The sequence below is a fragment of the Neolamprologus brichardi genome, chromosome 17, assembly GCF_056152115.1.
Source record: "Neolamprologus brichardi isolate AB-2024 chromosome 17, ASM5615211v1, whole genome shotgun sequence".
In the NCBI taxonomy this organism is placed as follows: Eukaryota; Metazoa; Chordata; class Actinopteri; order Cichliformes; family Cichlidae; genus Neolamprologus; species Neolamprologus brichardi.
In genome coordinates, this window is record NC_142120.1 from 24133978 (window position 1) to 24158696 (window position 24719).

General features: G+C 40.2%; 2 protein-coding genes across 4 annotated transcripts in view; both read left to right on the forward strand.

The window, feature by feature from the left end:
• Positions 1-4833: 4833 nt before the first annotated feature.
• On the forward strand, positions 4834-10112 carry rtca (RNA 3'-terminal phosphate cyclase). The gene is made up of 11 exons (XM_006803593.3): positions 4834-4993; positions 5148-5248; positions 5756-5899; positions 6038-6161; positions 6729-6787; positions 6872-7013; positions 8351-8472; positions 8717-8775; positions 9001-9095; positions 9171-9275; positions 9455-10112. Exons 1-11 carry the CDS (start codon positions 4943-4945, stop codon positions 9551-9553), a joined length of 1101 nt encoding a protein of 366 aa, XP_006803656.1. The 5' UTR covers positions 4834-4942; the 3' UTR covers positions 9554-10112.
• A 6302-nt stretch (positions 10113-16414) lies between these two features.
• The window catches only part of cdc14ab (cell division cycle 14Ab), a 28643-nt gene continuing 20338 nt past the window's right edge, over positions 16415-24719 (forward strand). For 2 of the 3 annotated variants that reach the window (XM_006803594.2, XM_006803596.2), the window contains exons 1-5: positions 16415-16808; positions 18064-18154; positions 18644-18719; positions 19681-19773; positions 21208-21287. In XM_006803594.2, the coding sequence (XP_006803657.1) occupies positions 16763-16808; positions 18064-18154; positions 18644-18719; positions 19681-19773; positions 21208-21287 (386 nt within the window). In that variant the 5' untranslated portion in view covers positions 16415-16762. Of the gene's footprint in view, positions 16809-17850; positions 17956-18063; positions 18155-18643; positions 18720-19680; positions 19774-21207; positions 21288-24719 lie in introns of those variants that run through there. The other variant, XM_006803595.3, reaches the window with a different exon arrangement.

Sequence of the window (24719 nt, forward strand, 5' to 3'; positions counted from 1 at the left end):
TATTTCGAGTACACGGTCTCCGTCTGTACTCTGTTTCTGACTTGAGCACACTGTATGAGTTTTTCTCATACCTGCTGTGTGTTATTGTGGAAACAGCTCTCTCGTGTGTTTGTGTTGTGTGATTTACTAGTTCTATGTAATCAGTTTAACTTTTTTTTTTTTTTTTTTTATGTGTGTACAATTCTTAGATTGGCTCTGGTAGGGTTTTTGTGACTTAATGAAACTGGGAAACTCGACGTTATATTTCAGGGTCCATGTAAAAAATAAACAAAAAAATTAGCTAAACACTATTCCTGTAGTGTTCCACTAAAAAGTCGAAAGGCTTCACTTGATACGAACAGTTAATATAAAATGTTTTGATTTCTATTGGGAGAAAGCACCAGTTGCTTTACTAATAACTGAAAAGTAACCAACATTGATGACAACAAAAGTCCGAAGAACCGGAGAAATGCTATTATTCATGTAGGGGTTATGGCATGTATTGTCTGTTTTATCTATGATTTTCTGTCAAGCTACTTTTTGTACACTTAATAAATGTTTTACACATATGTATGTGGTATCAAGAGTCTTCTATGTGCATACAAATCATTAATATTAGTGGGGTGAGGCGTGTTTATAAAGAATGCCTTGAACAGACATCATTTGATAGCTCCTCAGTAAAAACAATATGAGTCAAATAATAGCCTTTGAGGAACTTGCTGTTTATCTGACAGACACTGCAGAGTCCAGGGTCGTCCGATTTAAAAATGCCACTTAATTAGAATGATTTTACAAATAACATGGGTCAGTGTGGCCCCACAGCTCAACAGTCTCTGCTTCAATATGTGATGAGACATGTCATTGAAGGCATTTGTACTACAACCAAGTCATTTTAACCTGATATTAGCATTTATTATTAACTTGAGGTGACACAAATATCAAACATTTGAAAGACTGAATATGACTTTTTTGCATCAGAGTAAAACTTCCAGCTCTGAGTAGGCCAACACCCGTCAGACCCTTGACTGAAGGTCGGAGTGACCGTCAAGAAACTACGTTAAATTACAGGTGGCCCTACCCTTAAACACAAGAACATTTATAACCAATACGTCATTAAAAGAAAGGCAGGCCCTTGCTTCGACCAATGGGAGCGCGGGAGAGAAACACGTGAGTGGAGCTGTGACACCCCCTCACCTGAAGCCAGAGGTCTGAGAGAGCTCTCGTTTGCCTGACTGAGCTACAGCAAAAGCCTCTCGAGTCTACGAGCGGGACCTGGAGCTCCTTGGAGAGCGGGAAATAAACAGTTTTAGGGGTTTCTGAGGAAGGGGTTTGACGTTTAGAAGCAGTAAGACCTGCGATGTTTATGGACACTGATTTCTTAGTCCACTAACCGACTGGTAGAGCTGCCACTCCACCACATCTAAGGTGACGGCAAAGGCCGTCGCCTGCTGGGTAACGTGTTTCAGCCAGGCATGTCCATCAGAAGGGCCGGGGGTAGACCCGGGAACAGCTCGATGGCTCCCCGGAGGAGGTGGTGGTTAGAGGGAGGTCCGAGCTTCCCTGCTGCTGCCTCAGCCAACCAATTTAAGATACTTTCAGTCGCAGTTTATTAGTGTTTGTTTACTTTGTTGTTAATTTGTCATGTTTTAGTAATACATTGAAGATCTTTTGTAGTAAAATGTTTTCATATCATAGGGCATCACCCATGCACTGAAAGTTAATGTTTTGTATTTGATTTAAAACAACAACAACAACAACAAAAGAAAAACTAAGCTATTTATTTTTACTTCTTTGGACATTTATTATTATCATCATCATCATTATTATTATTATTTGAGTTTAAAAAAAGCATAAAGAGGGAGCGTAACAATCAGCCACATATTCATCATGACATCATAGCTCCAGCAGGGTAAACTTAAATTGCGGTAATCAATCTGAAAACACATTTTCACAAAACAGTGAGCAGCCTGTGATGTAATCTTGGTAATGAGCAAAGAGCTCTGACTGGTTTGTGGCCCATTCCTGCATTTGCTTTAGCTTTAGAAAAAGGTTACAAAGTAGCTAAAATCACAGAGGTATAGCATTTCAACAAAGACTGTGCAAATTCCAAGGCTCCTCCAAATGCCCAGATTTGAAGGATGGCTCATGTGTTTTCCTTGTGGCCCACCCCATCCCAGCATTCATTTTGGGCCATCTCACATGCCCACTCTCTCCATCTTTCCCTGCTGCTGCTCATTAAGTGGATTAACCTTGTATGCCTTTGTCAAGTAAATGGGACGCAGCATATGCATATAAACGGCAAAAAAATAAAAATGTCATGTTCTTGGAAGGCTTTTGTGCTGCTGCAATGAATCCGGCCCAAAATGTTCCTTTTCTTTTGGAATGAAGAGATTTGTCACAGGATATTCTTGTTTAAATGATCTGCATAAAACAACAGAGATCGAACACATTGTGGTGAAAATGCACATTTTGTTGTCTATCTTCTTCACAGTGTAGTTTCAGCACAGCAGACATCTGATCTCACATTGTTAAGGACAGCGCTGTGAGGTTTTTCATATTCTTGGTGCACCACTCTTTTCCTAAGTACTTATCAGTAGTATTACCAACTTCTCCTTGACCTTAATTATATTTTCATTGAGGTCAAAGAGAAGAGGTTAGGAAAACGAGATGGAGGCTTTTGGAATGCACCCATAGAGCAGATAGAGGGTCTGGACTTTAGATGAAAAGGCTGATTACAGATGAAATGAACCGAAAAATGGGTCTCATGAAGAGTGATGAAGCCACATTTGCAATTTTTGGTTCAAATCTTGATTGACGTTACAGTAAAGCTGCCTACGATAGTAAGAGAGTATAATAAAGGTGCTCATACCAAATCTTGGCTTTCAAGCTCATTACAAACTCTGTTTTTGTTTTATATGTTCATGCATGTTTGCCCATGTTTCAGGCATTTGCTGCACCAGCTTCCCATTGTCCTAGCAAAATGTAAAGAAACAGTGGATGAAGGGGTCAAGACTTCTGTACAGCTTTTCAATAGGACTGAGGTTTGGAGACGGGCTAGGCCACTCCATTACCTTAGTGTGCTTCATTTTTAACCACTCCTTTGTTGCCTCGACGATATGTTTTGAGTCATTGACCAATCTTCAGTGTCCTGGCTGAGGGAGGGAGGTTCTCGGTCAGGATTTTATTGTGAAATTGTCTTTAGCAGAAAAAAAGCCCAAACTACGATGTTTCCACTTCCGTGTTTGATTGTGCAGATGATGTTCTATGAGTCACAATTAACCTTTCTCTGCCTCCATAGATGGCGGGTGGAGCTGATGTCAAAGAGCTCAATTCTTGTTTCATCTGACTTCAGCATTTTCTTCCAATCCTTCTCTGAATTGTTTAGATGTTTTCTAGCAAACTTAAGACAGGCCTGTACATATGCCTTCTTGACCAGGAGGACCTGCAAGATTTCAATCCATTACAATGCAGTGTGTTACCAATGGTGTTCTTGGTGACTAATCCCAACGGCATCAGATCATTAACAAGCAGCACTTATCTCGTGATCAGCTTCACCCATGAGGCAAAATTTTGTATGGAGCTTCAGACTGACTGTGAATTATTTTCATTTTATATTGCTTCCATTTCCAAATAATCTCACCAGCAGTTGTCATCTTCTCACCAAGCTTTTTTTGTTAATGTTCTTGTAGCTCATTTCAACTTTGTGCAGGTGTACAGTTTGTCCCTGATGTCTCTTAAAGCTCTTTGGTCTTGACCATAGTGGTGGAGCATTTGGAGTAGAAGGAATTGATTCTGTGGACAGGTGTGGTTTATACACAGAATGGTAAAGTAGAAGAAATTATTTATTAGTTATACATGATTATTATGTAAAGTTATATATAAAAATTAATATTACAGTTTAAAGGTTGGTGACCTATCCAGAGTGTACCCCACCTATTGCAGCTGAACAGACTAGCCCCCAAGCTGGATGGCTGTTCAACATGAACTTTTCTTACTAAATGGTCATTAAGAAATACAATTGCAGTAAAAGAACATGACCTGGACTGAGTCCAAATCCAATCTGTTCCAGGATGAATTGGAAAACCAACTATGATCCAACATCAGTGCTGGGCCTCAGCAATGCTCTTCTATCTAAGTTGGAATATTTGATGTGTTTTGAGTTTTTAGCCGCATTAAACAAGGTGGCCAAAAAAAATAGAGCTAAAAGCATCCTTACTTTTAGCTTCCTTCACAAACTTTAAAGACATTTTCGTGGTTTGAAGAAACTGAAAATTCCTGGAAAATAATTTGAAAGGAACTGGGGAGATTTAATGGCTGGAAAATGTGGTATTCCATAAACTACAGATAAAATATTTTAGTAAATAAACAAAATCATGTTTTCTACTCCACCATTTGGAGGAAAGAAAAAAAACTGTTTTAGTGTGGTCACTTTTTTCATTTTGTTTGAAAGTTAATGGAAGTGGTTGCAGTCTTTTGGTTATAGATGAAGAAGTGTAGGGAGAAGGAGTAGAGAAGACGCAATCATTTTACGTCTCATATTAAGGTGCACTGGGCTTAATTATACACCATACATTTTAGGGAAACATTGCAATAAAAAATGTAAGTACTGTGGGGGTGCTATACTGTCAGGAGTATGAGAAAGAAAAAAGACAGTCTCTGATTCAAAACCCAAATAGAATGAAACTGAAACTAGATTTAATTGGTTTACTTAGAAATAACCCAGGAAGTAAAAGTTATCAGGTCATAATTAGGTATCTTAGACAAACCCATTTGTATAATAGCATCCAATCCTGAAGTGTCATTCTGGTTCCCACTCCATACAAGTTGGTGGCAGTAACGCACCAATTCGTTCTTTGTCAACCGCTGATAAAGACCAAGAAGAAGAAGAACAAACAAGGGAAAAGTACGGGAAGCTGGAGTTGAGCTGAGCAACAGCATCCGAGTAAAAAATTCTTTGTTTTGAATGAAGATGGACTCCGAGGCTGTGGAGATAGACGGCAGCGTGATGGAAGGAGTGAGTACTCACTTTATGTTGGGGAGGTGATCACATGAAAAGCTGCCGGCTTTCCCCGCCGCTAATGTGCTAGCACAATGCTAGCGCGGCGGACAGCAGGCGGTTTTTAGCTCGCTGATGTCGCTTCTGTTTCCCCTTCATTTGCTCTGTGCAGGGCGGACAGATCCTGAGAGTCTCGGCGGCGCTCAGCTGCATCATCGGGTCCTCCATCAAAATCACCAAAATCCGAGCCGGCAGAAGCACGCCGGGTCTGAGGTGAGTTCCTAGCTCAGTGCTAGCAGGCTAGTGTTAGCCTATTCATTAAAGTTGATGCATCGGTTAACTTAATAAAAGTATTAACAAAAACAACCGATTGTCCGATTTATTTACATTGGTTTTATTTGCTCTACCGTGTGAACGCTGATTAGTTAAATACCTCCCGGTTTGTCTGTGTGCCTTTGTTGAGACTCAGCTGATTTAAAAACGCAGCTTCTGTGTGAAAAGAAGACCATCTGTCACCTTCAGCTTCAGTCTGCACAGCACGACTTTTAGCAGCTTCAGCAGAAACCTTCACGACTCTGTGCCGCAGAGCTTCCTCGGCTTTTAATCAGTTATCTTAATTAGGTTTTATTGATTACTGTTCGGTGCGTTTTATTTGCGACGTTTTCGTGTGCATTTCTATTTCGTTCTGAAAAAATTGGAGACACAAGCCCCCTCAAAGTCCCAGTAAAAGAACAGAGTTCTGAAATTTCAAATGGTAACATTTTGATCAATTGTGTGCAGACCACAGCACCTGACCGGCCTGCAGCTGGTCTCAGATCTGTGTTCTGGCAGTCTTCAAGGAGCCAGCATTGGCTCCACTGACATCAGTCTGACTCCTGGTAAAACCCGGGCTGGGAACTACACGGCTGACACGCAGACTGCAGGGTAAGTCTGACCCACTGACTGCATCGCTTAATAAGTAACCAGCTGCTGTCTGGCAGTAATACAAAAGCTATTGATTGTTTTTGTTTTAAACATTAAACATTTATATATAATCACTTCTCGTGCATGTGTGTGTGTCAGGAGTGTGTGTCTCCTGCTGCAGGTTGCTCTGCCTTGTGCTCTTTATGCCGATGCTGCCTCACAGCTGTGTCTGAAGGGAGGAACCAACGCAGAGATGGCTCCTCAGATTGACTACACTATCAAGGTAATCGACATAGACACACCACGGCCCTATAACAGACAAAGTAATCATCATTGGTACCCCAATACCAAGAACACAGTCTCCAACTCACTGAAGAGTACGTTGTGTCAGTATGGACCATGATGTTTACCTTTAGAGTGGAAAGAGTCATTTTATTTTGCTTGGACCACTCTGATCCTCCATAGACCGCATTAAAGTTTGATAGAACACAACTTTTTATGCTGTCAGTGGTCATCCACCCAATTCTAATATTCATTAGATGTTGCTAGAGTTCTATTTGACTTTTAAATCTGGTTATTCAGCAGTAATCTGATGTGGCCTATGAGACAGAAAGTGAAGATCAAATGTGTAGAAAGGGATAAGACAGAGTTTACTGATGGGCTTGTGATATTAGTCAACCTGAGAGAAACTGCGGGTTACCACAGTCTGTTACCCTGCTAACTGACTCAGAGCTTCAGTTGGTGCTTAACCTGATGCACTTCCAGTGAAAGTGAAAGGAGAGAACTTTAAGTGTGTGTTTATAGCGTTTGTTTTTATATTACATTTGATTGTATCTTTTATTGTCTTCAGGTATTCAAACCCATTGTGGAGAAGTTTGGAGTCCATTTTGACTGTGACATCAGAATGAGGTCAGTGTACCAAGATCTACAGAGTTGAAATGTTACTGGAGTACTTGTGTGTATCTGACTGTGTACTGTGCATTTGTGTATCAGGGGTTTCTACCCTAAAGGTGGAGGTGAGGTATTGGTGACGGTGAATCCAATCAAAGAGCTGACGCCTGTCACAATGACTGAGAGAGGAAACATCACAAAGATCTATGGTAGAGCTTATGTTGCTGGAGTTCTACCTTTCAAAGTAAAGTTCACACTCACTCACATTACTCATTTTATGGTTTTTACTGCGTCGACTGTTGTGTTTTTGTTTTTCTTGTGTACTGGATTATTTTTCCAATCTTTCATTAATTTGCCGGTACACAATTTCTTCTTTGTTATTTTTTTGATAATACAGTCACTGCTAATGAACTAGTCTTAGCCACATGCTATGTTTCAGAAAGGATTATTTGTGCTCATTATTAGCTCGTTGGCTAATAACTTGTCATTCAAAAATGGCTAGCCAATGAATAAGCAGTTTCACAGTGAGGCCTCCTACTCACATCAGTTTTTTTGAAACTTTCTATTGTGATGACCTTGCTACATCCATCTTTTATACAGTCTTTCTCTTTATTTATATTGAGCTACACAAAGCTCACCCAGGCTTCAGAACAGGATAAGGACTGACATCACCAGCTAGAGTCAAGATGGTGACTTTAAGCCTTGATTTAAGTCTGTTGTGGACACGGACAGCTGGAGACCCAACAGCCTAGTGTTGGACTTGGTCGTTCGGTCTCCACCTGGCTAAGGAGTGCACTCCACTCCTGAATATATAAACATATCCACTCTTTGCGATGAATTGGCGTTAGGTTTGAGTCCTATGCAGAACAGCAGTGGGGACAGTGCATAACAGTATAGTTAGCACTTAACTGTCATGTTTGCAAATGCCTTGGAATTGCCCTTGGAGTACAGTCTTCCACAACTGCACTGAATTCCCGATGAACAGTGTGCTATTACCCTTGTACTGTGCAAAGACCTAGAAATGAATCTACCAGCAGTTTATGGGATGCAGATTCTAGTCAGACAATTTTTAAGACCATCATGTGACTCCAGAAATTTTCCGTGTTGTTATGGGGAATCATTTAGACAATCGTGATGCAAGACAAATTAGCAGCGGTCAGAGACTTTTGGAGTGTGGGGAGTGCCAGCCTCTCATCTATATCTCAAGTGCAAACAGCACACTGGATGAGTGTCTGGTTGCTTTAGAAGATGCTGCCCTTTCAAACGTTTCAAGATAACATTCTAAATATGACAAAGATATGGGTACCATATGTGATGCCAGGACAAGTTGTGCCTGGAACATACAGAGAAAATCTGAACCTCTCTGATTTGTTGCCTTCTGTTTAAGAAGAGCCACTGTAGCCAAGGTTGTATGCAGCCAAAGTTTCTGTGGAAATGGATTCACTTTCTTAAACTTAGTTAAGGAACTTTCGAATGAAATGTACTGTCCAGTGCTGCGTAGTCTGTTATTGTAAAACTAAATGTGAAAATGTCAGGTATGCTTTTCTTTATTGAGCTGACTGTAGGTTTTGTTTTCTACAGTTGGCTAAAGACATGTCAGCTGCTGCTGTTCGAACCATCAGGAAGGAAATCAAAGAACTTTACATCAACATCCAGCCACAGCAAGAGAAGGAAAAGGCCTGCGGGAATGGAAATGGAATAATGTAAGCTCTGAACATACAATGCATTCAGCGTTGGCATGCAAGGAAGAGAAAATGTTCTGGAACGTTAGAAAAGGGGAAAAGCATTTGGCCAGAGTCCTGATTATTTAAAATCATCAGCATGAAGAGGAGTTCTAGCTTTGTGAAACGTGGTCTAAGAGGCCGTACACTATGAAGCTCTTGGTTTAAAACTGCCAATGCTTCCCAAAGGATCAGCCCCCTGACTGCTTTTCCACCTCTTTTTCAGAATCATCGCAGAGTCCTCTACAGGTTGCATATTTGCTGGTTCAGCACTGGGAAAGAAAGGTGAGGAGTCACACGAACCAGCAGGTGGCAGCAATGCTGCAGTAATGTGATAAATGTTGACACCTCATTGAGAAATGTAATTTATATGAAGTCATTACTTTCCCATGCCCCTCTTTGAAAACAAACATGCTTTGAATGCTTGTTGGGCTGATGTTCTGAAACAGTGTGATGAGACTTTTCTTTGACGGTGCAGATGTTCAAGTACATGGGATTTTTGTTTTTCAGGCGTGTATGCAGATAAAGTGGGTATTGAAGCTGCTGAGATGTTGCTGAAAAACATCAGACACAATGGCTGCGTGGATGAATTCCTGCAGGACCAGGTGAGTGTGAGAGAGAGAGCCACACGCACACACTCTGCGACCTTACTCTGACCTTACTCTGACTCTCCTCTGCAGCTCATTATCTTCATGGCGCTGGCAAAGGGAACGTCTCGGATTCGAACTGGTGCTGTGACGCTACACACACAGACAGCAATTCACATCGCAGAGCAGCTGACTCAGGTCGGAAACTCTTACAGCACAAGACTCAGCCAATGGTGCCTTTTCTGTTCGCGAGTCACAGTTCCAGTTTTAATATTGCTGCTTTATCTTGTCCCGGTGTTTGACGCAGCACCTCAGGTCACCCTCGGGTCTGAGTCGAGCTGATCAGTCATTAACCTTGTGTGCTGTTGTATTTGCAGGCAAAGTTCACAATAACAAAGTGCGAAGACGAGCTGAGCAGAAACATCACCTACATCATCGAATGTCAAGGATCAGGAGCGGTGAACCCCAACCTGTAGCAGAACACGCTGAGCACACACTGACCCCACGCTCGGTAGCTGCTCCAAACGTGGCCGACCCTCTTAGTTTCTGTCTCTCAGGGTTTTTTCCATAAATACTGTAATAAATAAATAAATCTCCTCCTTGTGTTCACATGTTTCTGCCTGTTTTTAACTGCTTCAAGGAAAGATTTCCAATATTTCCCCATGTGCACTTCACTTTCCTGGTTCTTTGGTTGCTCTTTGACTGAAAGCACATTTGGGATTATGCTTTTTGGTCAGTATCCTCCTTTGTCAAATTTGAGTTTTTTTTGTTCAGAGTTTTGAAAATTTTCATATATCCATAGCCTTGATTGAGATTTTGGCTTTTTGCATGAGAATTGAACCCTCAGCAAAGAAGGGTCTTTGCGATTAAAGGATCAGGACTATTTAACACCTATGTGGAGTGTAGTAGTTAGACTTTTGAGAGGCTTTTTCCGTCCGGTTCAGAAATCAGCATTGCTGATTATCTAACAGTGACCACTACATATGAAGTTTTGAGTTGTAATCATAACCTGACCAATAAAATGAATAAACTGTCTTCCAGTTCTCTTTATATGCATGCTTTGCTCAAGCTCGTCATAAAACTGATTGCAATTCAACTACCGAGTAACCTTCAGTATGATTTCTTAAAAACAATGGTTTTTGCTCAGAATCTACATTTATTGGAAGCATGCCCACTATGAACCGATGTATCGGGCCTCTACAGATGAGCTTACAGGCTGACTGGGAAGAGATGACTGCTGTGCTTCCTGAACCAAAATAAAATTCATTCAGCAAATGTACGGCATTCCCAGTTTACTGGTCCCACCTACAGGAGATCTGAAATATGGCAAGTAGAAGCTTAATACAGATATGGGGATTAGAAAGGAGGAGGTTCTCAGTTGGGGTGGTTGTAGAGCAGGTTACCGACTAATGACAGGGATGGTGGTTTGATCCTGGTGTTCATATGAATAGTAGGAAGCACTTTGATGTAGATGCATGTGTGTGAATGTGATGTTGTATAAAGTGCTATGTAAGAGCCAATCCATTTACAATTAGCCCTGTGCTGTGGCTTTATGTTGTTGTGTAGGAGCTGTGAGTGGAGGTTTATAGATATTTGACCACACACTCCTACTGTTTACATGGTTGCAAGATTTAGGCTCAAGAATTGCAGTTCATATGTAACCACTTTAATTTTGGACTGATGACTTAACCAGTTACTACACACAAACACAGGACATACACCAGGACAAGACACTGAGACAATAGAAAAAAGTGTGTGTTTGTGTTTACTGCATGTTTTGAGGCAGTCCTGTGTGGTTGTGTGCAGACCCAGTGTATAAATTGATATAAGAGAGAAAATCAGTCCACCAAAAAGAAAAACAAAGTTCTATCAGTACATCAGAGCTGTACATGTCTATAAAGTGAGGTACTGTTACAGGCACTGATGAAGTCGTTAATAGGAGGATTTACAGCTGTACGAGGGGCCCCTTTGGCCAAATCAGCAGTGTTTTTTTTATTCTGTGTTCAGCAAATCTTTAGAATTTTTTTTTAATCTTATGTTGTGGCCTGTGGTGTCTTTCTAGTTATTTAAGTTTTATGTCACCCCCAGAACTGGCAGGAGGGGATGACCCTAACTCTTCACACCACCTGTTCCTCAGGTTCCACAGAGTGCTCCACATCCACATTGCCCAGCTCTCTGGGCTTTGGGCCATGACTTTCCATGCCTGTTTGGATCTCCCTTTCTTCATGTTTTCAATACTTTTGCCCTGTGTCATTTCTCATTATTGCGCATAAATTAAATTATGGACATCTATGGTTTGATTTCTCTCCATGTGTGGATTGGATGCGTTGGTACTGAAAATTTCACTGAAAAATTGGTGAAAATTTCATATCAATAGCACCTCAGAAATATTTTTACTTAGACAACTGGTGACGTGTTCAAAACGTATGTTAGTCATTGTGTATTGTGTGGGTGGTTGAATGGTTAGGTATTGGCAGGATTTTTAAAATATTTTTTTGCTTTTCTACCCCATGCAGTTTCTTCCCAAATAGCATCAAAGTTTTTTTGTTGTAAAAACTGAATGTGTGCCTATGACTGCGGATTAAATGGGTAACTGGCTCCTGACTATTCTAAACCTGGTTTTAAATATAGACCTGGACTTCCTGTGTCCTATGGTCCTGTTTCCGTGATGTCATTAGTTATTGTGTTGGTTGCCCCTCTAACTCACCTGAAGTAGGTGACATGATGTACAGTGTGCATAGCAGGAAGTCCAGCTCAGAATGTGTGTTGAAACCTGAGGAGGCTGTAAACTCACACCTCTGTCCCCTCTGGAACCAGGGGTAACCCAATCCAGGGCACCTGACACCGCTTTCCTTCAGCTGTACCCTTACAGTCTGTTTGTTCCCCTGCAGCATGGCAGACACCGGGTCCTGGAGGACCCACCAGGTCAACCCTCTGATACTCCAGCCAGGACCCAGACCTGGACAAGGACCGGTACCAGGGCCGGGACCTGGATCAGGATCAGCTCCCAACTGTGTGTGGATCTCATTGATCGCAGGTGAGTTTGAAGTCGTCATTGGGATACATACAGATGCTCAATGGACGTTAAAGGACTACTCTGTAATACAAATACAGAAGGAAACTTTACCACAAACTCAGTCTGAGGTCTGAGGAAGGATCATTTCACCTACATTTCACACAGAATAGTTTAAAGAATTTTCTAGAAACTATTTGATTGACTTAGGAAAGACATAGGAAAAACAAAAGAATAGAAACTCCTATTTATTGTAGGGATGCATTATTGTAACTTTAATGACATATTCTTTTTCATATTTATCTATAAATATGACTTTTTATTGACTAAATGAGGCCTAAGCCCCATAACAAGTACGTCTCTTGGTCATCTGCTTGAGGATTTTCCATTAATTACAGATAATAGACTCAAAACACCTTGACCTTGGTTACCTTTGTTTATCCAGAAATGCTGATGTCTTGGATTTGGCTGGAGGAAGAAATCTAATTTAAATGAAATTATATTGCATTCAGAATTTCATTATTTACATTGCACTTACATGTTTCACATATTAAACAAATTTTAATATTAGACAAAGATAAAAGCTACCCAAACCTGTGTGAGAGAGTAATTGCTGCCTAAACCTAAAAACTTGTGCCACCCTTGGCAGCAACAACTACAATGAGTCTTTCACACCGTGGTGCTGGATTTTGGCCCACTGTTGCAGAATTGCTTCAACCTCATTGGAGGGTTTTTGAGCAGGAGAAGAGCAGAATTTATGTTTCCACCAATTATACCAAGTGATCCAGTTCCTGAAGCAGCAAAGCATCCACAGACCATCGCACTACCACCACCATGTTTAACTGTTGCTGCTATGTGCTTCTTATGAAATGCTGTGTTCGTTTTATGGCAGATGTAACAGCAGTCAAACCTTAAAAACGTTCATCTTTTGTCTCATCAGTCACAGAACATTTTCCCAACAGTCTTGGGGATCATCAAGATGTTTTCTGGCCAATGTGAGATGAACTGTTGTGTTCTTTTTGGTCAGCAGCAGGTTTCTTCTTGAAACTCACGGTTGCCACTATTGCCCAGTCTCTTTCTTATTGTTGAATTATAAACTCTGTCCTTAACTGAGCCAAGTGAGGTCTGCAGTTCTTTCGATGTTTTGGGTTCTTTTGTGGCCTGGATGAGTCATCGGTGTGCTCTTGGAGCAATTGTGATAGGCTGAAAACAGAGGATAGAAACAGAGTTGATAATGGCCTAAATTTAAAATGGACCGCTGTAATTTGGAGACAGCAACAAAGATGGTGTTGTAAGCTCACCTTGTTCAGACAGCAACAAGGGTGGGCAGTCACCAAGAGATGCCTCAAATAGGGTGAGACCTGTTGCAGTGGTTGATACTGGTTGGTTGATACCACACACCAAAGGCTGCTTCCTGCTCCTGGTTGGCTCTTTCGATTTGGCCATTAGTCTGCAGCTGGAAACCAGATGAGAGTCTAACATTTGGCCCAATGGCAATGCAGAACTCTTTCCAGACTCTCAAGGTGACTTGAGGGCCACTGTCTGAGATCATGACAACAAGTATCCCCTGGAGGCGTATCACATGGTCGATCGGTAGTTGATTAATTTGTAGTGCTGCAGGGAGCTAGAGTAGAGCACTGAAATGAGCAGCTTGGAGATCGATTCTCCAATGACGTTGTTAAGTGATAGCAGAGGCAACCCAATGACAAACTCCAGGGACAATGCATATACAGGTGGAGTACAGGTCTAAGTAATCCTGCAGGTGGAGAACTTGAAGATTTATTTTGGGCACAAATAAAACAGGCAGGAAAAAGCAACACGGGTGCATTTTGCTTTTCCGTTGCTACAAGAGCACTGCTCCTAAACCGTAAACCTGAGTAGAGGTGTCAAAGAAAACCATCTCTGCTGAGCGTCAAATACTTGCAAACCTTGGCTAGGTCTACCTTCACCTGTCCACTTTTGATAATGAATCCAAGAAAAGTCACAGATTCAATGCACCTGTCTCATGTTAACACACAGTCTGTTTTCTAGCTGTCTTTGTACCTGGAAAACATAGTTGTGGTGGTCTATAAAGTTCTTTGAGATGATGAGTATGTCATTTAGGAAGACAAAGATTAACTGGTTCAGAAAGTCCCGAAGCACGTTGCTTGAATCTTGTTCCGTTCAGTTGTGTAAATCCACAAAGACCAGTAAACCTGTGAGCAGCCTCAGCAGCTCGGGTCAACCGATCACAGCCTGAACACAAAGAAAATATACTGGAACCCACATTAGAAATCATTTTGTATTGTGATATTTGCCCCCACGCTGAGCCACCACAGTTATTCTTAACATCCCCCCACCTACCAAACACCACTTTAACCCCATACTCATTTTTCTGTTTAAGTGTTGAGGAAGACTCACCATCTACAATGTAGGCAACAGCAAATAGAACCGTTTAAAAAAAAAAAATTAATAATTCTCTTCCTTTAGAATTTAGATTAAAATGTTTGTATTCCAATGTAATATCATAGTTTTATTAGTTTATCAATATAGTTCAGTTAGCTTTGCACATAAATGGCTGGTAGAAATGTCTTCCAGAGAGCTACTTTTTATTTTTTTTACTTTGAGTGCATTTTAGAGCCCATACTTTTTCACTTTTACTTGAATCAGTTAAGTCAATACTTCAGTTTTTATCAGAGCATACTTTTTGGCACAAGTGTCTGTACTTCAACGCACTTATTTTATATTATAAAGAAATCCTCTTTTAACCCCTAAAAAGCAGCTTATGTAATTTTGAACTTTTATTTTTAAGTTCTTTTATAATTTGGCTAAAATCATTTGAAAGCTGAAACAACACGTAGAGATTATTTTTCAGCCCGTAAAGGTCTGAGAGTGATAAAGGCAGCTGGAAACATTTTAAAATGTCATTTTACTGTTAACTGGATATTACTTTGAAAGGCAAGCACATTGAAACACCTTCTGTTTAAACAGTGGTACTTATGTAATGTGCACATTTTATCAGCTCAGATAAGTGACATCAATATAGATGTGGTTTTACTTTAAAGGGGTTTTAAGCTGCTGTTTGAATGATCCAGATGTCACATGTTAACTGCCATACACGCCCACAAGATCAGCCATAATGATTTAGATTGAGAGAGAGATAGTGACATAGTAATACCAACAAGTCATATTAGAAAAATTCTTTCACTGCGAGTAGCCTCAACTTCCCAAATATAAAATGCTCATTTGGTACTTACCTAGTGTGCATAATGTGGACATGATTACAGTATAAAGACACCCTCTGCGTCTGATTTTCAGCTGAAAATTTGAAGCTGTTTTGTAAATGCTTTTAATGGCCAAGGTTGTTGGGTGTCTGAGAGAGCCATAAATCCATCATAATGAATATTATTTACTTATTTATAAAAAAATAAGTTGAAAAAAACCCATGCATTTTTCCTGATCATTTTCCAGGCTCGCTTTTATAGTGATAGATGTTATCACACTGCAAGAGGAAAATCTCTTGAAAACAATCAAATGCTTCATAAAACCTTAAACTGCTACTGTGAAAAAAAAGTAAAAGATATAAAAACATGGAAAAGTTCAAAGCCTTGTGACTCACAACCTTTGAATGGTGTTTCTTTGATAAAGTGTGCCTGAGATTGCTCTTGGTTTGTTACTTTTCAAGATACTCAGACAATTGCTGACTGAGTTGCCTGTCCTGATATAACTTTTGTGGGAGATCTCTCAAATCTGAAAGACAACTTACACATCAAATTGTTAAAGGAAAGAAGAAGAAGAAGAAGAAAACTGATAATTAATTGTTATTGCATTGGCACATTCAATAAGAATAATAAATCTGACAGTCACACCAACCCTCTATATGTGCTTATTACATCCATTTAATCCCCTGAGGTCTTCCTCGTTTCCTCCGCCCTCTCATCCTTGATCTTATATCACTTTCCCTCCTCTGCACATGTCCAAACCATCTCAATCTTGTCTCTCTCACTTTGTCTCCAAGTTGCTCAGTCTGAACTGTCCCTCTCCTTGACTCATTTTAACTCATATAATTTGTGTTCTTTTGTGAATGAAATACGGAGTTTTTGGCTTTGCAAATCGTTGCTCTGTTTTATTTACATCTTTTTTTTTTTTTGGAACCAACTAGTTTTTTCTTTTTCCAGCTTATCAAATACTAGTTGAGTAGACCGAGTGATTGAAGGCCTCGTTGTTTGTTTCCCAGTGGAACTTGAAAGCAACGCAGAAAGGCAGCATGTTCTGTTTGGTGATTGGCTGTCGTTGCTATGGGAGCGGCTCCCGTTGCTACAGTAACGTGTCTTAAGGAGGGATTTAGGCAATCTGAGTTTTAGAGTGTCGGATCGTCGTCGAGTGGTGCTAACATGCTAATATGAAGGCTGAGAATACTTGTCGTTATAAAACAGAAAGCAATGAGTAGAAAGGCTTGTATTTTCGAGGGGAGAAGCTGAAAAGACCAGTGTGGAACTAAAGTGAAAGTTTCTAACTTTGGTTAAAACTCTCTGTTCAGCTGCCTGCTAGCCCGCTAACCGCTTATTGAACTGCTAGCAGTTCAGAAAAGTTTGTGGAGATAGCAAGCGGAGCCGAGACAGGTCAGGCGTTAGACGGATCCGTGACGGTGGCGGGTGCAAAGCAGTCCCCGATCCTGTCTGCCTTGTTCAGGATGAGCCAGGACTCTGAGCTGCTGGGAGCCGTAGAGTTTATCAAAGGTAACTTTAACAGTATTGTTACAGAGTTAACAAGGGGACAAAAAAAGCACAATACATAGTTGTTAAACTATTTGTCACAACTCCACGGAGAACCGGGAGTTGTCGAGTTAAAAAAAAAAAAAAGTAAAATCCTATAAACGTTAAAATGATAAGTAAAAAAATCAACTTTATGCCATTACACAGCAGGTTAGTGATTGTTTCCATTGGTGACTGGTTTGATATAAAGTGATGTTGATGGATAACTTTGCTTAGCGCCTACTGAGCTGAAATGGAGATTGTGGTATCCTCTCAGATTTGATCAGTCATCGATGCTTCTAAAGAGGGTAACAGTGCTGTACACCTAGCAGCAGCATTCTGTAGAATTAGCCTTGGATTAGTTCCTTATCCTCTGCACTGTTTGTGCGGTCAGTGCTTGGAGTCCCCAGGGCTGCCAGCTCCGTGTTTTAAACGGAGATGACAGCTTGTCGTTTGTCGTATACGAGTAGATTCATCGTGCACACAGAAAAGTCACTGTGGAGAGGCAGGCATTGCATAAAAACGTTTTTCGGAGAGTTCTACACTGTATTCTCTCTCCAGTAACACTGATCAGTTTTGCTATGAATTAAACTAAAAAAAAAAATCGAATTTTCTGAAATCCATTGTAAGCTTACTGTGTGTAACTAAATAACTCAGTGGATCACTCAGAGCCGATGAGCAGAGCGAAAGAGCTGGTGAGAACAAAGCAACAAAACCAATGCCATCTTTTATGAGTGTGTGTCTGTGTCTCATACTAGTGCATAAACGAGGATTAGAGGGTGAAAAATATGCTTCATCACTAAGGTTTGGATTTCAGAAATGAATGAGATGTTTGGACCTAAAATGTTGCTCACTCTGCCCCATTTTTTTCCTTTTCCTGCTGCCTTTATTAGGCTTTCATAATCTCTGAAGTTAAATTCAGAATTCCAGAAGGTCAAACTGTAGCAATAATCAGTCCAGACTGTGTTGCACTACAATGTTCTTGTGGGTTTAAAAACATAAAAATAAAGCTAAGCTCTTTACATAGAGAGGAGCTTCCTGAACCCTCATTTCAGGGTTGTAGACATACAGGAACAGCGCAACATAAAAGCAGAAGAAGCAGAATGCCCATAGTTGACCTGTGTGTTTATTGGTAAGTGTTGAAGGTTCAAAACTTATCAGCAAGTTGTGGTATACAATGGAAAGGCAGTGATTTCCACAATCAGCAAATCTAACTGCCTTTCATATCTGTCTCTAACAGAGCGCCTGTATTTCGCCACGTTACGCAGTAAACCCAAAAGCACAGCCAACACACACTACTTCTGCACTGATGACGAGTTTGTGTATGAAAAGTAAGTATATCACACCTGCTGCACTGCATTCTGACTATGTGTGTTTTATATACAACTTGCAAAGCCAGGCATTTGTAACCAGCTTTGTCAACGAGTGTATTTAATGTTGTATTTGAAGAGTGTACCAAGGATTTGAGCTGTGCATGTGTAACCTGGTACACACATAGTAGGTGAAAGAAGTGAGATGCATTAAACAGTGTAATATTTATTTATTTACTTTTTTTTTTTAATGAAGTAAAAGGGATAAAAGCAACTGAGTGCTTTTCTGGATGCCGATGACTGGAAATTTTAGAGGCCTGACTGAACATTAAAAGAAGTTAGTCCTGCTTGGACAGTTGAAATGTTGAAGTGTGACCCCTTTACAGGAGAAATACTTCAGGAATTTAAATAGAGACTTTCACCCTCTGTATCACTTTCCTTTTCAGCCAGCAGGAGTCTGACTTCTGTGTGTCTGACTGACTGTATACTCTATGTCCTTTGTGTCTGCAGCTTCTACGCAGACTTTGGGCCTCTGAACCTGGCCATGTTGTACCGATACTGCTGCAAGCTCAACAAGAAGCTCAAGGTGAGTTTCTACTGCTGCCTCACCCTGTGCAGGAATGCCCAGAATGCAAAAGGACAGATGCAGCATGACACAATCTCACAGCAGGTTCACTCTGTGGCAGTCAACCTGCTGTGAGATTGTGTCATCTTATGTCCACTCCTCCCTCTGACTTCAAACCTCTGTTTTTTGTTTGCACGTTGCCACAGTGATTACATTCTTCTTGTCATTTGTCATGACGTCCAGCTGACTGGACGATCTGGATCCACAGCCCATGTTCATTCTCAAAACGCCCATATAAACACTGATCTGTGCTACGTGTTCATCCCACACCAGGCAGCACGTCTTCTGCTGACAGTGGTAACACAAGATCTGATCTGATCTGACACAAAGGGAGCAGGTTTAGTGGTCCTGAGCCTGCTTCCTTTCAGACTGCGAGAAAACATGCTTTCACTTGTGCACTGCAGCCTCAAACTTTTCCAGGACTTACCCGACAGACGTGCAAGCAAAAACCAAATGGTCCTCATTTTTAAGGTGCTTTACAAAACTAAATATTATGGCTAACAGATGGATTTTACCATTTCGGTGCAGCTACTCAATCAATGAAGAAGCACTTAATGCTTAAAGAGCAAGAGTGAAAGTGGACAGTATATCCTCAGTTATAACATAACTAATTTTTACAGCTGGGTGCAGCACAAAAGTGACCCATGAGTTTTTAGTTCTGTTACTACTTATCTAACATAAACCCATGTAAGTCTGACTGCAACCAACTAACCGACCCAATGACTTAACGTTTGGTATTAACAGAAGATGGCACTAGACATGTTTTTAAAACGCAACTTTAAGCACTTATTTCTTAATTCCAGCTACAGTTACATATATGTCAGTTTTTGAGAGCAGGGCTCCATGGTGTAAATTAGTCTTTATACATTTAGTATTTCATGTCCACTTTGTTTAACCGTGGGTTCTTTCTTGTTGTTGGCAGTCATTCACACTGACCAGGAAGCGAATTGTTCATTACACCAGCTTCGATCAAAGGAAGAGATCCAACGCGGCTGTGCTGATTGGTGGCTATGCTGTGAGTACATCTCTGCTTCTTATCCATCTTTGTCTATAAATCAGAGCTTTTCATAGGAGAGGTGAAGCTAACAAACAAAAAGTTAAGGAAAGAAGAACAAATGACATGTTTTGTTTTTGATCATCTTTGCAGTGTTTTGAACTAATTTGTCAGTTGTGTGACATCGGTACGCACACAATGGAGGGGCCGGCCCATTAATAGGTGCACATGATCTCAAACTATGTAAGGTGTAATTCAGCTTAAGGCATTTAAGTTGACTTAATTTACTTCCAGAAGTGCATAACACTAAAGAGGACAAAGTGTACCAAATACTTTCCAAGCTCCTTAGACTACCAAATACTCAGCAGTGATGTTGTTAAATGGGGAAAAAATGTAATCTACAAAAACTCAGCAATAATCTTCAATGTGTTCATTATGACTGTTCTTTAATGGATATCACTAATGGATATCAACTGCACACATGCTTCTGTCCATCAGCAATGGGGCTGGGTATTGCCACTGATTTCTATAATCAATTTGATTCTGATTCACAAGGTCTCGATATGATTCAATATTGACTCAGTCAGAAATATTATAATTCTGATCATTTATCAATACATATCTATATATAAAAACAAAGCTGACACTTGTGAGACTTCAGAGGTATAAGCATCACAGCAGATGCTTTTGTGTCAAAGTAACTGAGGATAAAATGCAGAAAAAACATGAAGGAGATTCTCCTGGCCTGGCTTTTTATAGCAGATAACCACCTTAAAAACATTCTGCAGTAGATGAAGAATTGAAGAAAACCATGAATCTGCATATGAACATTACCTGATGCTGCTTAAGTGAAGCAGAGCAAAGTTACAGAGGTGTTATTAGAGACGGAGTGAGTGTTTTGCAATTTGGCATCATTTGTAAAAGTTTAAAATTCTTCTGTATTAAAGAGCAGAAATGAGGCTTTCTTGTCAGAGGTAATTTTTTTTTTTTTTTTTTTTGGGGGGGGGGGGAGAGAACTCCCAAAACGGCAACAGGCAGCGCTAAACACAACGGTAGACTGGTTTGTTCGTTAGACTCGTGGATCACTGCAGTTTTTTTTTTTTGTTTTTGTTTTTGTTTTGTAGTCATTTCTGTCATTTCCAGGTTTCAAAAAAGGTGGTTTTGATTTTCATGAATGAGACGCTCTCATGACTCAGTGCGCAATGCTGCTGGATTCTCCACATTTCAGTTCCTGTCGCCTCATTTAATCAGTCTGTGATTTCTGTGCACGTTATCTTGTCACTACATTGAAATAAACCCTTAAACACATTGTTAAATCTTCAGCTTCTTCCGTCATCATTCTGATCCGTTTTATAGCTAAAGTTGTACAATACTGTTTTGGTATCAATTTTTAGCTGCTTAAAAACATTCAGCATTTTTTAAATGCATTCTTTATTAATATCTGTCCTCTCCCAGGTGATTTACTTGAAGAAGACCCCAGAAGAAGCCTACAGAGCTTTGATCTCAGGCTCAAATGCTGCTTACCTGCCTTTCAGGTGAGTCTCTCAACAGTAGTATTACTGCAGCAAGTACATTTACCATACTAGACATCTGTACCAGCACTGTTGAAGATCCATAACTTGCAGTTCAAATGACATGGTTGATTCAAAAAAAGAATTATTTTTTATTCCATTTGTGTGCTGCATTTACAACATTACATGGTGACTTGTCTGAAAAATAATAGTATTTAGTGTTTTTATGAGCTGAGTTAAATGTTGTGAAGCAAACAACAACAACAGATCTGTCTTCAGGCTGGCAACCTAACCACCCCTACCTTACAATGCTCTTGGCTAGTAGAAAGCATATGTTGGTTATACACTTTTGCTTTCTACTGTAGCACTGTTTGTTTCTAATAATTTGAATGCATTATTATCTCTGTGGAAGTTTAATAAAATAAAATATTTTCAGAGGACTTCTCTGGTATCAGTATTGAGATGCAAATTTCTTTATTTTGATGGGATTATCTTATTTTGTGGCATTAAACCAAAGCTGTACGGTTACAATGTTGAATATCCAAAAGTAGAAAGGTAGTGTTTGCCCAAAATCCCCCAAATCTAATTTTTATCACTTTATTATGGTCATGTCAACAAACATGTCTACTAACCCTAAGCCAATCAAAACTAAAAAAAAAAAACCTTCAACACCGAATTATTATTTTTAACAATTAATGGCTACACCACCATAATGTGTGTTTTCAGCAGCACAAAAATGTCCTCCTATTGATGTCGAAAAGCTTTCCAAGAACACAGAGTAAGGTAACATTTTTAGTCCTTAGTTTAGATTGTGTGTATAAATCTTATTTTATCTTTTATTCTAAAATACCTGTGGTTTTCCTCCTTTGAATATTTAATATTTGTCATTAATAAAACAAAAGTCATTCTTACTAAAATAAGTTTAGGGATGCAGCTATCGTTTAAGTGAAGGGTGTTAGCAGTTTGTATACCACAGCTAACAGTCACTGAGAGACCGACCCAGAGCAGATGAGCTCTGTGTAAGTGTGCGTGCTCACAATAAAGGACTTTTTGTTGTCACTCACTGAATTGTTACATAACAGCTGAGCGTGCTGTTGAATGGAGGAGGACTCTGTCTTTGTGGTGGCCTCATGAGAAGCTTTGAGGTCTCACCTGGCTGCTAACGGATTAAACATGATGGGTAGGGCCCACCTTTCCAGGGAGGGTTAGTAGTGAAACATTCAGTGTCTGATCACAGCTCCATTAAGTTGTAGCTATAAAGGATTCAGACCCCTGAAGCAGCTGCAGCAAACACCACTCCTAAAGACTGAGGCCATCTGTTGGAGGTGCAGCTTGGGTGTCTGGGTCTGAACAGAAATAAGAAGAATGTTTAAAATAAAAATGACATGTCTGTTTTTGCCACACCAGATGTTGGAGCAGTGTCTTTTCTTTTTTTTTTTTTTTTTTTTTTCTTTTTCTTTTCCAAAAAACGTAAAAAAAGATTCAGTCGACAAGGTCTTGGCTTTTGGTTATGACTTCTTCTCCTCCTATATCAGCATTTATGTGGCGATATATTGCTTGATGTGATGGTGCGTAACAGAAGCGAAGCATTAAGCAGGAATGGCACTGTTATTTATGGTGTGGACGAGTTCAGTCAGAGTGGTGTCAAAGTGAAGCAGAGTCCTTGCACACTGAGGATCTGAAACCACCTCTTACCAAAACAAGTGATGATCTCTGCAGCTGTGTGGAATATATTTATTCATCCAGACCAGGAGGGATTCCAGGAACCATGTTCATCTAAGTCTGAGGTTAAAAACAAACTCTGAGATCAGCAACTCTGAGTTTCCTGTTCCAGAACAGCTGATCAGAGTCCGTCCAATCAACGGACTAGGTTCACCCTGAGTTAACAGAGCTGATAGAGAAAGAAAGCTGTCATCACAGAGTCCTGATTCTACAATTCACCATGGCAACGGGTAAATAAAGTGCAGAGCCTCAATTTTAATCCAATGAACCGAGGAATATGAACACATGTCAGTGCTGACCAAGATATTCATCCATAAAAACAGGAGGGAAGAAGAGTCATTTTAATCAGTTTGGGCCACTCTGTCATCATCACAGCCAAAACATATTATTTCATTCATAGTTTGTTATATAATATTTAAATTGCAACATTCTGCTTTCATGATTTAGGCCAATAAGAATTTTCATTAGATAAAACTAAATCCTAATTTTACTTTTGATTTTAAATGTAATTATTCAGCTGTAAGAAGAGAGAGACAAAACGTGTGAAAACAGAAACTAAAGATCTGATTAAACAATTAAAATGATGGAGGCTACTTATGTTTTATTCTGAGATTATTATAAATCTGTGTATAAATAAATGATGACAGAATGTCTGTAAAAGTGTTCATGTTAAATACACAGAATGGCAAACTACTGTAAATCTGGGATTTCAGTGTTTGTTTCAAACATAAACTTCTGGAAATGAATTGACTCACCTATGCACCCCAACAACTTAATGAATGATGAGATGAATTGATGTCTGTCAGCTGGTTCAGGTGCAGCAGGAGGGGAGGAGTCAGGGAAACTCAGTTTGTTGAAGAAAACCTGCCAGCAAGCAGGTGTGTGTTACCCTGGTAACTGATTCAGGATTGAAGTTGATGCTCTTTCTGGAACAGAAAACCAGAGTGTCCCTCATCTCAGGGTTAACAAACTCAGAGTTGATAGCTAAACCTACTTCTTGGAATACCCACATGGACATGGTCACCTAAAACTTGGATGGTGTACATATCAATAAAAGAAGGGAAACTGCTGCATAAGCGAAAACCTGGAGTGATCCCTTATGTGTCAGGACTCGGAACAGTTAAGATACAGTTTCTCTAAACACAGCGTCTCTGTGTCTTTCAAACCCCAAAACACGCTGCGCCAAAAATTGGTGCACCCCAAGGATCAGGTCCCCCAACACAGAGTAATATAGTGTACGCTGTGAAGTGCCAGGAGGATTGCCATGATTTATACATCGGGGAAACCAAACAACCTCTGGCGAAGCGCAACACATAAAAGCTAACTCATCAGGTCAGGACTACGCAGTCTATACACACCTTCAGGCCAGTGGACGCTCTTTCAATGACTAGGATGTGGTGGTGGGAGGAACGTTGGTTTGGGCGGGCAGTCAAGGAGGCCATTTATGTGAAAAGGGAAAGACCATCTCTGAATCGAGGAGGGGGCCTAAGGGACACGTCTTTCACCATCTGCAATGTTGTGATTGCAGCCATTCTCCAACTCTCTGAATGGTACTCATGGCCTTTGATCAATGGTCATTAATGAACATGAAAGTGACCTCACGGCCCGTTGATATTCAGTGGTGCTACTTTCAGTCATAATGCAAATGTGCTATTAAAAAGGTTGGGAAAACCGGTAGTCAGCTGAGACTGAAGAAGTCACTTGGATGAGTAATGAAATGTTTCTCCCACTGAA

What these genes read in the sequence shown, in the direction of transcription:
- rtca (XM_006803593.3), top strand. Translation starts at nt 4,943, where the DNA reads ATGAAGATGGACTCCGAGGCTGTGGAGATAGACGGCAGCGTGATGGAA. An exon ending in ACGGCAGCGTGATGGAAGGA is followed by an intron (nt 4,994 to 5,147) that starts GTGAGTACTCAC and finishes TGCTCTGTGCAG; the next exon opens with GGCGGACAGATCCTGAGAGT. An exon ending in TCGCAGAGCAGCTGACTCAG is followed by an intron (nt 9,276 to 9,454) that starts GTCGGAAACTCT and finishes TTGTATTTGCAG; the next exon opens with GCAAAGTTCACAATAACAAA.